Here is a 16,037-nt window from a genome sequence, read left to right on the forward strand (position 1 = left end):
GTGTAACATGTTGAGACTGCAGCTGCCTTGTGTTCATTCTCTGAAAACACAGCAGGATGTATGTCTACATGTGGAAAATAGGTTTTCTCCTTCAGTCATTTTGTTCTGTGGGCTGAAGACAAGTGATCATACATGTCAGTCATCTTTTTTATAGTGCTGTGTTTCCAGTACATATCACAAACCTCAGTTGCCCGGGACCCAAAGAGCCAAATGAACCTGCCTGCTCTATCTGCCGAACAGTTGGGTTCTTCATGGCCAACCAAGTGCCAAATAATGTAGGGACTGCTGATCAGTTGTTATTGCTTTAGCTCAGCAGATTCCACTGGACCTAGCTCACCTCAGCTGATTATCAGCAGCATGTTGGAAGCTATCGCCATGATGTCTTCCATTGTTCCTCTAAGATAAAGGCCTATTGTATGTAGTTGTAATTGTACATCGTTGGCATATTTTTTCAGAAAATACCCAATGCTGTTGAGGTAAAAGGTACCTGTGTATTTTCTAATTTGAATGTTTTTGCACAACACAGTGACTGTGTATTCACACAGTTGGTGTGAGTTAAAGTGGCTCTCTAAGATTGAGTTCATAATGATCAGTTTATTTACTATCATGTGAAAACAGATGTGCTTTATAATGTCTTGTGTGGCACAAAAGAGGATGTGGGGATGTTTACCATTGTCATCAGCTTAGTAGAGATTAAGCTGATAAAAGTAAAAGTAACAAGATGATAGAATTTTTATGAAACAGCAATGTCTACATCAGTGGAGTGTCAATTGCAGTGAATAATTATCACTTTGGTCAATATTTAATAGTTATGGTATAGGACCAAAACAGCTTAACTGAAAATGATAATGGTACTTTAAAAGAGCAGCATGACATGACATAATTTATATTTCTTTGAATGAGACAGACCACCTCTAAATTATTTTACATTCATTTTTTATTGGTCAGGTCTTCCAGCTACCTCACCTTTTTCGCATATCTAAAATTCCTTTATGTCTGCAAGATATATTTAATGATTATACAACACTGATGAAATAAAACACTCCTGAAAATTATAGCATTCCATCGATATATTACACATCTATACCACATGTGTAAAAGCCTGAATAATTTTAGTGGTGCACAAATATGAATACTTTAATGGGTCAAGTGGGGAAATACACTAGATGTTTTGCTCAGATTCAGTACCCAGCACTACAGCTGCAATCAAAAGAGCAGCTTCAGTATCACGAGTGAAGAGAAGAAAGAAAATAGTGGTTGTGACTTACAACTCTGAAACCTATGCAGCCAAAGATCTGAGCAACACTTTACTTGAAATATTAGTAAATTACATTGTTGTGTATTTTTATTATTGTCCCTATAAACCTAGGCGTGATTTCAAATTTATACAAAGTAAGGTGGGCAAGGACAGGATCAGACACAGCGCTGTACCTCTGCCTCTAGTACCAGTCTCATTACACTGGCATTCCAAGAAATTCGGGAAAAAAATATCCCATAATAATAAAGCCATAATAAAGCTGTTGTGTGATAAGCTGTTGGTTCACAGTGTTTTAGCTGATATCTTCCTAATGTACTAGTTGGACACATGGAACAAGATGTGAGCCACCTAACTGTTTGAATTTAAAGGAGAACGCCCTACTTATAACCTCTTTCTGCGCTACATAGTCAGTTCCTGTACAAACTGGTTCATCAGTGTGACTTCTGACACTGGCCAGAATGCCTTCCAAAACTCAGAACAGAAAAAGGTGTTCTAAAGCCAGTGTCACTCTGTGCCTGCTGGGACATGTTATTTGCCTTTGTTAAACTTAGTTGTAAACAGAAACTAATCAAAAATAACAGGTACAGAGTTTAAAGCTTATATACAATAGAATTATGTATGTAGTGTTCAAAGCTGAATTCACTGTTTTAAAGTGTGAATGTCAGTTTTATATATTTACTTTTCTTTATGGCTCTATTTTGGTCTCCACCAAGTACGGTGGAAAAATGGTTGTTCACCTGCTACATACAATTATCAGCTAGTTACTCATTTCGTCTGCTGTTTAGGGTTGGCAAGGAATTTACAGTGGGTTTACACAGAGCTTATGTATTAAAAACTGCTTCATCTTGATAAGCAGAGTGCCAACTTAAAAACAATGATCTACAACAGGCCAGTTTCATAGAGCTATGGAGGACTGCAGAGTTTTTCTGTTCAACCATGTAATTACTGTCTTCATTCTGGAGTTGGTTTTTATCACTGCTCGTTCTTTGATGTCGGCTTAGCGCGTCTCTGCACTAAAGCTTCCTTCCAGACTGTCAAAGACTAAAATTCTATGACAGTTGGTGGAAACGGTCGTTAAGTATGAACTGCCTAGTCTTTGTCCCTGATTTAGGTGTGTCTGGATACATGCTATTGATTTGCATAAACTGACGGCACCCTCTGTTTGGTACGTCAAAACATGTACAGGAAAGAGTATAACATGCCATACATGGTCATTGAGGTTGCTGAAAGGCATTCCGTAGAAAAGCACTAACGGCTGTAAAAGCAGAACGCTGAGTGAGACGAGTAACTGTGCAAGTGAGGGCAATTTAGCACACTAAACTTCAAGCAAAGTGTTGGAGTTCTTTAGCTGTTACTAAGGTTCATCATTAATCTCAATCCTGAATCTATTCAACCGACAAAATGTGCAAATGGAAAATCAGCCGGGCTGGAAAGCACTCTGTAACATCCCAGGGACGAGCACCAGTCCCTGGCCCTGAGCTGGACTTTACACTCTACACTGGTTGCATCCTCACCAGTCATTCGATATCAATCACCAACTCAATAGCTGGCTTCTTTAACATGCTTATGGTCCTTTTCATAACCTATCATAGTGTACCCGTGCAATTTATGTTACTGAAAATTTTAGACATGATATGAAGAGCAGTACAAATACATCCATAACTTGGTTAATGATTCTGATTCACAAGTATAGGGATTTTTCCTCACTTTAGACAAAAACCTGTGACAACAAAGCCGGACTGAAAATAACTAGCATTAATGCATAACCTGATGTGTTTTCAAACGCAAGTGTATGTGTATCAGAGGCTTAACTAGTTTTAGTTAAACTAAAATTAGATTTTTGAACTCTAATACCAACGTGGATTCTTAATCACTGGCATATGACGTGCCAATAATGTGCAGTGATTGTTATTCTTACTTTACGACAATGTTGTGGATATTTCCCTCCATAACTGAACGTTAGTCAGTTATCATGGCAAAAAGAGGAACTTTGAAATTCAAGCATTTCTTAACACTAATGATCATCTGCAACTGTCAAAAACAACAGGTTTGTTTATTTTAGCATTTTGGTGTAGTTAATTTACATCATTAATGTGAGTATTTTTTTTACTGTCAAAAACAGACTTTAAATAAGTTTGCCCAGTGTGGAGGTGCATTACTTGTGTAACACATGTAAAGGCCAGTGTTTGAAACACGGTGCACCTGCATATGTCTGGCCTTACTGTGTCAGTGTATGTCTGTGTGCGTGTGAGAGACAGATTATTCACTGAAGGATTAACCCCAAGTTGTATAAAAGGCCTTGTAACCAAAGGTGTTTTCTCCGCTGTAGGCCACGTACAGAAAGCCGTCCTCGTCCTTCTCCTTGTCATACAGCTGGCCCATAGTCAGACTGTAAAACACAGCAGAAAGCAGTGTTATTGGATCACGCAGAGTCAAGTAGATTCAAATGTACTGTATTAACATCTCCATCATGTGGGATGTTAAGGCTGAAAGCTTCAGTGGCCCCAGTAGTTGTTTAGATCTTAATATGCAACTTACAGTGTATTAAATTGAACTTCACACATACCTTTTTTGTAATAATGGCGTACCTGTACAGTACGACTAAGATATGCAGTGATTACTGTATAGGCACAAGAGTATTTATACTGCAAGTTAGAAGGAAAGTACCAGTGGTGGAAAGTAAATTCACTTACGTACAATTTTGAGGGGTTTCTACTTTAAGTATTTTTTTCCTTATACTTTGACTTAAGTGTATTTCAAAGGCAGTTGTTTATACTGTAATTAATCTAAATTTGAAAAGTACCTAATCAAAATAATCAAAATAAAGTATAATCACTAAGGCCGTCACACACGAAGGTGACATCAAAAAGCTGATGTCCAGATTAACTGCTGCACCAGCTCACAACGTCTTTGTCTGTGTCGATTAGTGGCCCTTGAACACACTACAAAGACGAGAGCCGACAGACAGGTTGGGTTGCACATTCTACACTTACGTTAGATGAGAAGAAAACGTAAGACCTAGGACAATAGCTATACAAACTCTAAACAAACGGCTGACTTTATTGATCCCTGGAGTGAATGGCACAAGCTACCCTGCAGCATGTAAAGTAATTCTAAGTAATTATTAGATCAAAGAGTAGAATGACATTAAAATCTGCTACATTTAAGCAAATAATGCATCAATAATTCGAATACAATTATATCATATTTATTGATGTAAAATAAATTATTCTATCTCAAGGATACATTTAATTTTGGTACTTAAAGTACTTTTTAAAACTAATACTAATATGTAATTAAATATTCTGAGTACTTCTTCCACCGCTAAGAGAAACATTTATGGACTCTGAGATCAGAAATCACTGCTGAATTTGTATGACCTTTTAGCACTCAGGCAGACATGTTAACTTGATGAATATAGCCACATGACTCAAGAGCACTTAACACAACCTGCCGCAGTAAGACATCTATTTCTCAATTATCTTTAACCACTTAACCTATTCAGGATGGTGGGGGGCTGGAGCCTATCCCAGTTGTCACTGGTCGAGAGGCAGTGTACACTGCCTGTGTATGAGGGACATACACAGACAGACTCACCACTGCAGAAATGCAACATGAATTTCTATTATGCAAGGAGGAAGCCATACATCAGTTTTGTGGAGAAACACCAGCAGGTTCTCTGCCCAAGCTCACATCAGATGTACTGAAAGTTAGTTGAAATATGTTCTGTGATCAGGTGACTTCATGTTTTAGCTTGATTTCAATAAAACAAACATCAGGTTTTAGGTGCCAATGTTGAAAAATACCATCAGTCTCTGTTTACTGGTTATTTATTACAAGTGTTTAACTCGTTCTATAATGTAAGTTACCTGGTCAGGAAGCTCCTGCTTCACCAGAGCCCTAAAATGTGCTGCTAATAGGGTGAACATAGGGTGACTTGCATATGTGCGTGAAAGTACCCTCAATATAGAGGCATATATTTGGTTTTTGTAGAGACATTAAAAAAAACAGCTTTTACCATAAAGTTATTCCAGAAAACCACGACAATACCAGTCCTCTTTTTAAAGTTCTACAACAGGGTGGCTTCGTAGACAAAGAGAGAGTGTTTGTCTCCTATTGAAATGTTTAATGCATTGTGAAGAGAAGAATCAGAATCTGTCTTGTATCCAGCAAGAATGGGCAAATTATTCAGCAATTAGTATCCTCAATTCCTCTCAACATCAGAATAGATACTGGTTAGTTAAAAATAATTACATTTTAAATAATTTTTCAAGTTTACAATTATTTTCCTGCCTATTGCCTAAACGTTGCATCCAATTCTGTTACCTACCTACCTACAAGTATGTATTGATATATACATTATCGGTACACTGTTATAGCAAACAGGTATGCTTCAAAATTCTGTTTAATTGTGGCATAATTTTTACGTTTTACTGCAGGCCCTTAAGACAAAACACCTTTATCCAGACTCTTCTGTTGACTTATGCCAAGCCCAGGTGTATACCACTGTAAGACAACTGGGATTTCAACACATCAAAATACCTTTTAGGAGAGTGTGTCAACACAGGAATTCTTGTAATTTTAAGTTCACCACACAACTGAAGTCGATCCAGTTTATAATTAATAGTTAATAAACCCAGATCAATATAAAAAAAAAAAATAAACATCTCTAGTTCCTTTTTGCTGCTCTATTTTAAAACTCATACAAATGGAAGATTAACATCAATAAGACATTCAGACACTGATTATGGGAAGGGACCGATTAACATTAACAAAGAGACCATCAGCAAAAAGCTGCACAGCCTCTAATGGCCTATCCACTGCATTTTACATTGTGTACAACCTAAGCACTTTAGTGTGTCATAGTACAAATAATAAGAGACTGATGGAAACATGAAACTCTTAACTGTCTGTAGAGTGTGGCTTTGCACCCACCTGGACTGGGGGACAGTTTTGTCCACGAAGAGGAAGATGGCTTTTTCAGAAGGCAGCTGGATCCGTTTTCTAATAATCCACATGAACTGGGCCACTGTGATGTCAGAGGGCACCAGATACTTCCTCTTATCAATATCCACAATCTGAGATCCAGAAACCTTCTCCACTATCACCTGGAGCACACACATAAACACATGATTAGACATTTAATACTGTATAAACAGGAGAGGGGAGAGTTCAGTAAACTCTAATAAGCATTTGCACAATCTGGTGAGGGTTTGTTCTTTTTGCATAATATGCAAAAGTATGCATACAGTTAAGGCTGGGCAAAGAATATAATTTAATTTCTCTCAAACGCATATTGTAGCATTAATCAGCTGTTGGTCCTGTCCCTATGACCTTTAAAAAGTTTATACACGACACAACAAAACTTTGTCCCCCTGTGCAATATCACTGAACAGTAAAATGCTTCATTACCAAATTATTATACAATGTCTATTATTTTAAATAACTTGAAATCCCATTTTTCAAAATTGGTTTTATTCTAATCCTAATCAGTCTCCTTCTTTAAACTCCCATTCTCTCACTCCTTATCTCTACAGTTTCCGTCAGTCACTCACTGTGTTAACGTCCTATTAAGACTACAAAACAAGCCTCACTTACCGGTACTCTGTCAGGATATTTGTTGCGTATTTTGGCTGACTCCACACATCGGTGCTCTGAGGGAGAAAGAACAAACAAACAAACAAACAGGAAGTCAGAAATAACAGGGATGAGAGAGGCCTCTGGGGAGTTTCCTCTCATGCTGCCAAATGCAGCCAAACATGGTCCAAGAAAGAAAGATTAAGCCCAGAATTAGGGCTGGCAGCACCCGGAAAGACAGAGGATGAGAAGCGTGGTACAGGACGCAGCCACACAACAAAACAGGCTGTGATTAGCTGCATTAACTTTATTAGTGATCTTAAACTAGTGTCATTATTGTTGAGCTTATGTGATGAATTACACAACAGCCTCTGTTAAGGGATACTGGACAATTCAGTAATTGTTATTCTCAGGGAACAGCTGATAGTGTTACTATTGTGGGCAGGAGCAGTAGACAGAGGGTCAGCAGAGGTCAGAGAAGGGAGGGGGAGGTGATGGTTGATAAGATGTGTGGATCCATTTAGATTCAACACATCCTATGCTTTCATTAGCCCAGATAAGAGGCCTACTTTTGGTGACAACTTAACAAAAGCAGCAGAAGTACTTTGTTAAAAAAGAGATGTGATGTTATTCACACAGGAGATGGAGGGAGCTAAAGAGATAAAGCAACAAGAATGTAATTTATTGAGCAGTGACTTAAACTAAATTTCAAATTTCTGGTAAATTTCTATAGCAAACTGAACAGTTCATTTTACATATTATTTATAAGTATAGTACACACAGCCAGTGCACAATTGAGAGAAAGCGCTTCCTAATTAACTAGCACATTCCGGTATATCTGCAGGCATTTCTACCAGGGATTTAACATAGGCCTAAGCAAGGCAACGTTAAATAGTATGATTCGGGAATGGAATTTGGAACTGAAATGTCTCATGCAAAAAGACTCATTTTTGGGCGACATCAGCAGACTAATATATTGTAACAGCGATGATTGACAGCGGTTATTTTACTTTACATACAGGACCTTGCTTGGTCCTCTCGTTAGCATTTGTCTCTGGTAAAGCAGCGTTAGCCCTTATGTATTTACAACAGTCATCTGCATAGTGCTAAGACAAGCATGCATTTCTGAGCCAATATGGAATGATATGGCAAAATCGCCGCGGAGAGCACCGAGAAGAGAAAGAAGGGTGCCTGACGTGACAAGATCATCCCTTGTTTTATAACAATCCAAAACCCCTTTACCCAGGGAATGGTCCTCTTTAAACATCCATTTCATCTTTGCTAGATCCCCGCACTGAGGCGTGACGGTAGAGCTGAAGGGCGAGCTGCTAGACGAGCGGATAAATGCCGGCGTAGTGTCCAAAAATCCAGACAAAGGCGATCAAAACAAAACGTCAATAAAATCTCCTGCCTGAAGCATCCAACTGTCCTTCTAGCTTAAGTTGACGTCACTGTCTGACAGCGGTATAGCGGCCTTAGTGTTGCCTTCTGGTAAGCTCGGAAATAATTTATAAACAACGCAGTCTACCACATTCATAGATACAGTCTTGTCCAAAACTGAGTTGTTTTACCAAGTGGCGTGTCGAAAGCAGATTGAAACTATTTCTAAACTAATATTGCAAAATATGCTGTTATATACCTTAATGTAATCTGTACAGCAACATTTTATATTTTTCTGTTTCAATTTTTGTAACACGAAAGCAGTAACGTAAAGAAAGATTATTTAATAAATTACATTTTATACATAACAAATTTCCAAACAAAAGCAAATATTATACTGTGTTTGTTGCTAATTCGGGGGATTTAACTATGTGTGGCAGCGTGAGATACTCCCCGATTACTCCTAAATCTTAATAACAAGAAGTTTTTATACCTATTGCATCGACGTTGAATGCAGCACAATTTCTACAACTGGCAGCCATGGTAACGGTAGAACGCTGAAACATGGCGCGGTGCATGGAATTTGAGCTAGGAGGCTAATGCAAACAGCATGGTAGCTAGTACGTCACGCTTTGGAAAAGCGATTTCGTTTGGTTAGTTGATAGGTGGATGCTACTTAATGTGGTTTGGTCTTCGTTGTCTGCAGGCGTATGCTCGTGTTATTCCTCTGTGAAGTATTCATTCACCTGGCATCTATGCTAGCATGAGCATTAGCTAGCTAACTTTCTGATTTGATCCACAACGCTGATGTTTTTTTTCATCTGAACGAGCAGTATTTCTGTTGTTATCCATGGCTTTCTATGAAGTGTATTCTCATCCAGCTTTGGTTAGATACAAGACAAGTGTTTGCACAAAAGCCACTTTCTTTCTGGTTGTTGTTTTGTGCCTTACCTACATCCCACCTTTGCTGGTTGCTTATAGGAGCCAAGGTAACGTTACAGCTCTAAAATTATCCTTACTTCTATTCAGTGAGAACCTTCATAGACAATCGTCGAAGTGTAAACAACTTAAAGCCATGTTGTTTCAGGTTTCTGGATAAAAAGAAGCACCTATGAGGAACAGCCAGTTGTGAGATTCCAGTATCAGACTTTGATGGTGGCAGCAACTAGTACTCTGGGTGACTACGTCGCCTGGAGCACCTACCCCAATCTTAACAACATGCTGGGGCCCAACCTCCGGATCCCTACTGTCTCTGTAAGAACAGATTCACTGCAGTTCCCCTAAATATACAGCAGGAAGTTTGTGCCTTATGAGTTAGCCATTAGTAAAAACACAGCCAGTACATAAAAAAACATTTTAGATATTTCTATTTTAAGGCTGTGAGATGTTCCAGATGTTGCTATATATTAATGAATGCTGCAGTAGAGAAAGTTATTATCGAACAATCAAATACTTTACACAGCTTTATTTTTATCCACACACACTTACAGGTGAGAGAGGAGGATCAAAACCAGGACGGAAAGTTGGACCTCTTGATTTTTCAGCTGCAGCTACCTCTAAAACCTGAGGAACAGGTCTACAGTGTTCAGCTGCTGCTCACCTTCAGTTACCAGCTCTTTGTATGTATTCCACTGCACCTTCTGTCTAACCTTTCACAGTCAGAGGTTGAACAAGTACATAAACTTGGTACTCAAAAGTGCAAGTAAATGCCCCAAAAATCACTCCACTATATGTAGAAGTACCACTGTAAATTCTTTTTTTAAGGTGAAGTACTATGCACATGTGATTTCTCTGGGCTTCTATGGGCATTTTAACAACTGTTGAGCTTTGACAATATAAATGTACAAGTCTAGTCCAGGCTTGATCTGAAGAAATCTAAAATGTTCAAGTCCTATTAAATTTAATTCATGTACAGATGCAAAGAAAAAACTGCTTCATAAACCTGTTTTCTTTGGAAAATAATAAAACATTCATTTATTTTTTGCTTTAAACATGACTGATATGACAAAGAAAACTTTATTTATTACATAACCTATCATTTTAAAGAATGAGCATATGTAAACCAACTATGTTATTAAATGTATTGGAGGAAAAAAAGTACAATAACTCCCTCTGAACTGTAGTAGAATAAACTTAAAAGGAACATAAAATTAAAATGACTAAAATAAATGAGCTGGTTTCTTCCTGTATTTATAGTAGCCAAAAATTAGATTTTATGATTAGAATTAGTGACCTATTCCTCCACTTTGTCATTGTGTTGAATGCTTTGAAACAGCAATTATACTACACATTTTTCACCATTGTGGTTAAAGTATTATATTGTAATTCATGTTCACATAATCCCATTGATAATAAGTCTACAGATATGATTATACACATTATACCAAATGTGTTAATAACAGCAGAGTTGTGGTCTTTTTATCAGCAGTTTGTTTACTCAGGGAGAGGTTTGGAATACATATACTGTAGCTCTCCAGTGAGCTACAGTGTCTATCCAGGGTGTGTGCTAACATTTCTTGTGTTGTCCCAGCGGATGTCCACAGTGGTGATGCAGAGCCTGGCCTATGTGCAGTACTCCTCTTCTGTCCCTGGTGCTAAGCTTTTCATAAGTGGAGACCTGAGGCTGCAGCAGAGGACACCCCTGCCTCACAGAGGACTCTACAACATTTACAATGTAAGAGGACATAGTCTCAATGTTTTCCTCTCTGTCCACCACTTTCCTTGCTTTCTTTTTTCTCATTTTCTTTTATACACCAATATAAATGAAAGTAGAGCAGAATTGACCCCAGTTCATCACTCAGACATTAATAAATACATAAGTAAGAAAAGGTGAAGTGAGCCAGGAACCCTCTATTACACTGAAATCATTTTATAATCCCTTAATTAATTAGTTTATTTTACCCGTGTAATAACAAAACAAAATTTAACCAGTTTATTTTAGCAAGGGTTAGGAACAAATACCAGACAAACACTAAATAAAACCAACCAAAAAAGGAACTCTCGAAATAGTCACAATACAAATATTTCATTGCAGTATTTGACCACACGTACTCCATATGCCGACAAACAATGTTAATGTATTATTGTAATGTATACAGTAGTTTTCCATTCTTTGTTTTTTCTTGATATCCAGGTATCCGTGATTGATGGTTCAAGCCCCTTTGCAAGTGCATATGATCTTAACAACATCATTAGGAGCTATCAGGAAAGAAACTGTAAGTTGACAAAAGTACTAAAAAAAAAAATTTGGGATGATGTGCAAAACATAACTAAAACAGAATGGAATGATTTGCAATCTCATCAAACCATATTTTATTTGCAATAAAAGATAAACAACATATCAGATACTGAAACTGAGACATTTTACAATTTCATGGAAAATATTAACTCATTTTGAATTTAATGGCAGCAACACATCTCAAAAAGGTTTGAAGAAGAGGAAGAAAAGGCTGGATAAGTAATTGCTGCAAATTAAAAACAAATGGAGGAAATTTGAAATTCTTTTTGGAAACCATGGGCGCCATGCCATGTCCTGTGGACTAAAAGGGAGAGGGAACATTTTGTTATCAGCAGACAATTCAAACGCCTGCATCTCTGATGGTATGGGGGTGCATTAGTGACTGTGGCGTAGGCAGCTTACACTTCGGGAAAGCCACCATCAATTCTGAAAAGTACATAGAGGTTTTAGAAGAACATATGCTCCCATCCAAACAATGTTTCAGGGCCTTGCATATTTCAGCAAGACAATGCTAAACCACATTCTGCATCCATCGCAACATCATGGCTACACAGGAGAAGGGTCCAGGTCCTGAACTGGTCTCCTTGCAGTCCAGGTCTGTCACCAAAAGAAAAGATTTTGGCACATAATAATACAAAACTTCGGCAGCAAAGGCCCGGGACTGTTGAGCAACTAGAATCCTTGAATCAGACAAGAATGGGACGACATTCCTCTTCTAAACTCCTGTAACTGGTCTCCTCATTTCCCAAACATTTACGGTTGTTAAAAGAACAGCGGATACAACACAATGATAAAAACTGTTCCAACTTTTTTGAGATTTGTTGCTGCCATCAAATTCAAAATGAACTAATCTTTTCCATTAAATTATAAAATGTCTCAGTTTCAACATCTAATATGCTGTCTATGTTCTATTGTGAACAAAATATGGGTTGATGAGATCTGCTAATCCTTGCATTCTGTTTTATTTACATTTACACATCCTCCCAACTTTTTTAAATTGGGGTTGTATTTTGTTTGAATATTCTGTGTGACTGAAGCCTGGTTCAAACCACCATGTTTTTTTTGGTTAATTTAGCTTTGCAGTTATCATATTCACAGCATTACACAAGCATTTTGTAAAATATGACAGCTGTCCCTCTTTCTGACTTTTTTCCCTTTCTTTTTTTCAATAGTGAGCACAGTAATATCCTGTCCTATGCCAGTCTGGACTGTGGGACGACCCCCGGGTTTGCCCTTTGAACTTAATGCAGAAATCCGCTATCCATTGGAGGTCATTAGATATCCTTTAAATACATGAATGGGTGTGTGAGGGTTTTAACAGGGTGTTTTTTAACAACTTATAATGAAGGTGTAAGAAGATAAGTATATCACTATGTGTTCTCTCCTACAGTGAGTTCACATGCTATAATACTGCAATGCCTGCTTCTCACTGATAACCACTTCTGTCTTCTTGTAATAAGTGTTACCAGCTGAGCTAATTTTAAGACTTTTTATTTCCGTTGAAGAAAAAAATCTACTGCCAAAAAATTTTTTGACCAGTTTTTGACCAGACTTCTCTTGAGGTGAATTGCCAGTATTCCTCAGTGAACCTGTTCTCATCTCATGTAAATGAGCTGTAAATAGGCCAAAACAACCAATCACTCATCCCAAAACTGATTTTTCTTCTTTTTTTGGACAATTTATTTCCTCAATAATCCACAGAGTGGGTTCACTGCAGTGTTTAGATTATTGCTACTTCAGTGAATATCATTTACATTTCAAAAGGTTTTTCAGTTGATACAATAAAATAAACATAAATGCTGTTGTGCTTAACCCACAACCTGATCTAAAGAGGAAAAAATTACTGTTTTAAAAAATATTTCAGAATCATCCTGCAATAACAAACTCACAGTCTGCACTGCAAGCTTTATTTGAACATCAAAGAAATTATGATGCATACTCAAATGAGGCTAAAAGGCTCATACAGTGGCTTATCCTGTAAGCTCAGGATCACCACCTTTGATCTTTTGTCCTGCACAGGTTTTTACACCAGATGCTCCTCCTGATGCAACACCAATTTTTATTGGGATAGGGACTGGCACTGAGATGCACACTAGCTTTCACAACCTCAGCAGCTAGACTTGGGCAATTTGAGGCTCTTGCACTCTTCTACATTCAGCCAATTGTTGGCTACTCTACCAACTAAGCCACTGCTGCCCCTAATAATCTTTCAATAAAAATCTAAAATTTTATGCTCACTGTGATGTCACAGTTGTGTTGTGACATCATAATTGCTGGGGCTGGTGCTAGAGCTGGATTGTGCTACTCTGACCAATCCTCTGGCTGTGCACCTGAGAATCAGTAAATTATAAGACTAAACTAAGATAATCTACAAGACTAGGCACCACTAAGGAGATGCAAGAAAATCTAAAATGTAGGCACTGAACCACACACTTTGCAAAGTATTCAAAAACATTTCATGTTAATTCTGCCTTAACCTTTTCTCTCCACCTATCGTCCTGGCTTCTGGGAAACCATCAAATTTGCCTGGATTCAATATGTCAGTGTGCTCCTTATTTTCATATGGGTCTTTGAACGTATACAGAAATTTGTTTTTCAGAATCAGGTTCTAACCACCATACCTATACCCATGGGAAAACCTCATCTGTCATGATGCAATTGTAGTCCTTTGATTTCAAGGTACTACACCCACTAGGTTGCTATATTACACGTGTCACAATGACTCACAGAATCTGAAATGTAATTATTGTTTTTGCGCAATAGTTTTGTAATTTGTAATTACATCATAAGAAGCTTCCTGCTCCAGTCGTAACCCATGCTATAATAGTTTAGAGACCATATTTAACTGTGTACAATTTAAAGTTTTTGGGTCACCTATATTGATTGCATGGTTTTGTCTTTTTAGTTTGTCTTCATTGCTTAACACTAATCAACAAATCAAAGGACTTCCTTCCTTAAAGACTTGACCCTGTCTTTAATACAAACATGATGAGAGACACACAAGTTAATTTATATTCACCTCAGGTTTCTTTGCAGGTCAAGACGATAGTTAGCAAATCATAAATTTGATGTTACATATTTTTTTTTACCATTTCTATGTTTATGTCACTTTGTGAAAGTAGCAACAAAAATGTGTTTGTTTCTGTGCTCACTGTTTGTACTGGGCTTTGGAATAATAAATGATTTGTACATTTTCACAATTGGAATCTTTAACTGTAAGACATTCATTCTCTATATTTGCCATTTACCGTAGCTTGTATATATAGACATAGGGCAAGCTCTAGGTGAATGAAAGGGTGTTGAGATTTTTTTTTCTCAATTGCTGTTGAAATGATGCTCCTTTCCCCTAAACTCTAAACACAAATGCAAACCTGCACAATCATCTTCCAGAACGTCAAACTTCAACATCAAAATTATGTAACTTTGTAACAAAACTTTGATGACTTCAGACATCCCATAAAAGTCATTAAATACACAAACACTACACAATAATTACACACAGGTGGGATCAATTTATGACACTACCGTGAAAAACTCCTGCTGCAGTGATAATGACATATATGGTTTTTCTCCAGCACAACTTCATTACATGATGATCACAATACAAGACATGAGTTTTAAGAATTTTTAATTCCTCATTGTACTTTATTAAATTAAACTGACATTTACTAAAAATCTGACAGAAGCATCTTGGGATTCAGTGTCTTACCCAAGAAAACTTTGATATGTGGACTATTTGAGAAAATATATTAAGTACTATATAAGTACTCCTATTTTCTGCAAGAACATTGTGCCTAAAAGAAACATTGAATCTTTTCATTTCCCATTTTTTTCCTCCCTCTGACTCACTGTCCTAGGGGAAGTTTGTCCACTGTTTGTGTGCATGTGTAGTTTTAGGCCTGTATCCCTGTATTACCTCATTTCAGCTGCTCAGTCTCCAAGTTTAGGCTCGGCTAAACAGTTTAGTTAGAGTCACACCCCATGTGCTGAGCAGTATCTAAACAGCTTGTCTACAAGGTTTAAATTTTAACCACTGTGCAGCCCCTGATTCCGTCTGAGTGCAGCTACAGACAAACATTGTAATTTAAAATGATCAGCTCAAGGATTAACAAAACAATAAAAATGTTTTTTTGGTTTAAGTTATGTGGCATTATTATTGTAGCCCTGTGCTAATACATCTAAAACAAATTAGAGCCTTTAACAGCTCTGTCACACTCTTCTGTGCTTTGACCTAAAAGGCAAAGCGAAATGAGACACTAAAAGTTATTAGGCTACATCCTCTGGGAGCCACACGTCTGTAAAAACTGTGAAAGTTGACATCTTTCAGAGCGAAAACCTTAACTTGCTGGAGGAAATCAAGCTTTAACTGTCAATGCAAAGTGAGAATTAAGCCTCTACTGATACCAGTAGACAGCAATTATCAACGATTGTTCAAAGCACTGGAGTGACAACCTGAGAAATGTTTTAGTGAATGCTGTTACTGTGAATTGTCTATTGTTTAACTGACAGAGGACTGTATTATTTTCCCCACTTTACCATTGATGTTTAAAACTGATTCCACATCACTGTCCTGGGGCAGAGTTA

General features: G+C 37.5%; 2 protein-coding genes across 2 annotated transcripts; one reads left to right on the forward strand and one right to left on the reverse strand.

Moving 5' to 3' along the window:
• Positions 1-574: 574 nt before the first annotated feature.
• Positions 575-8,316, reverse strand: gabarapl2 (GABA(A) receptor-associated protein like 2). The gene is made up of 4 exons (XM_067500311.1): positions 8,078-8,316; positions 6,857-6,912; positions 6,194-6,366; positions 575-3,647 (listed from the first exon to the last, which is right to left on the reverse strand). Exons 1-4 carry the CDS (start codon positions 8,109-8,111, stop codon positions 3,533-3,535), a joined length of 378 nt encoding a protein of 125 aa, XP_067356412.1. The 5' UTR covers positions 8,112-8,316; the 3' UTR covers positions 575-3,532.
• Positions 8,317-8,710: 394 nt separating this feature from the next.
• Positions 8,711-14,659, forward strand: tmem231 (transmembrane protein 231). The gene is made up of 7 exons (XM_067500310.1): positions 8,711-9,204; positions 9,303-9,469; positions 9,706-9,834; positions 10,746-10,889; positions 11,349-11,430; positions 12,626-12,731; positions 13,944-14,659. The coding sequence occupies exons 1-7, from the start codon at positions 9,066-9,068 to the stop codon at positions 14,104-14,106; spliced, it is 930 nt and encodes a 309-aa protein (XP_067356411.1). The 5' UTR covers positions 8,711-9,065; the 3' UTR covers positions 14,107-14,659.
• Positions 14,660-16,037: the final 1,378 nt, after the last annotated feature.

Source organism: Channa argus, chromosome 4 (genome assembly GCF_033026475.1).
Source record: "Channa argus isolate prfri chromosome 4, Channa argus male v1.0, whole genome shotgun sequence".
Classification (NCBI taxonomy): Eukaryota; Metazoa; Chordata; class Actinopteri; order Anabantiformes; family Channidae; genus Channa; species Channa argus.

Coding starts and splice junctions, on each gene's coding strand:
- gabarapl2 (XM_067500311.1), bottom strand. CDS start 8,111: ATGAAATGGATGTTTAAAGAGGACCATTCCCTGG. Junction 6,367..6,856: donor AATATCCTGACAGAGTACCG/GTAAGTGAGGCT, acceptor TGTGTGCTCCAG/GTGATAGTGGAGAAGGTTTC. Junction 3,648..6,193: donor AAAACTGTCCCCCAGTCCAG/GTGGGTGCAAAG, acceptor TGTGTTTTACAG/TCTGACTATGGGCCAGCTGT.
- tmem231 (XM_067500310.1), top strand. CDS start 9,066: ATGGCTTTCTATGAAGTGTATTCTCATCCAGCTTTGGTTAGATACAAG. Junction 9,205..9,302: donor GGTTGCTTATAGGAGCCAAG/GTAACGTTACAG, acceptor ATGTTGTTTCAG/GTTTCTGGATAAAAAGAAGC. Junction 11,431..12,625: donor GAGCTATCAGGAAAGAAACT/GTAAGTTGACAA, acceptor TTTTTTCAATAG/TGAGCACAGTAATATCCTGT.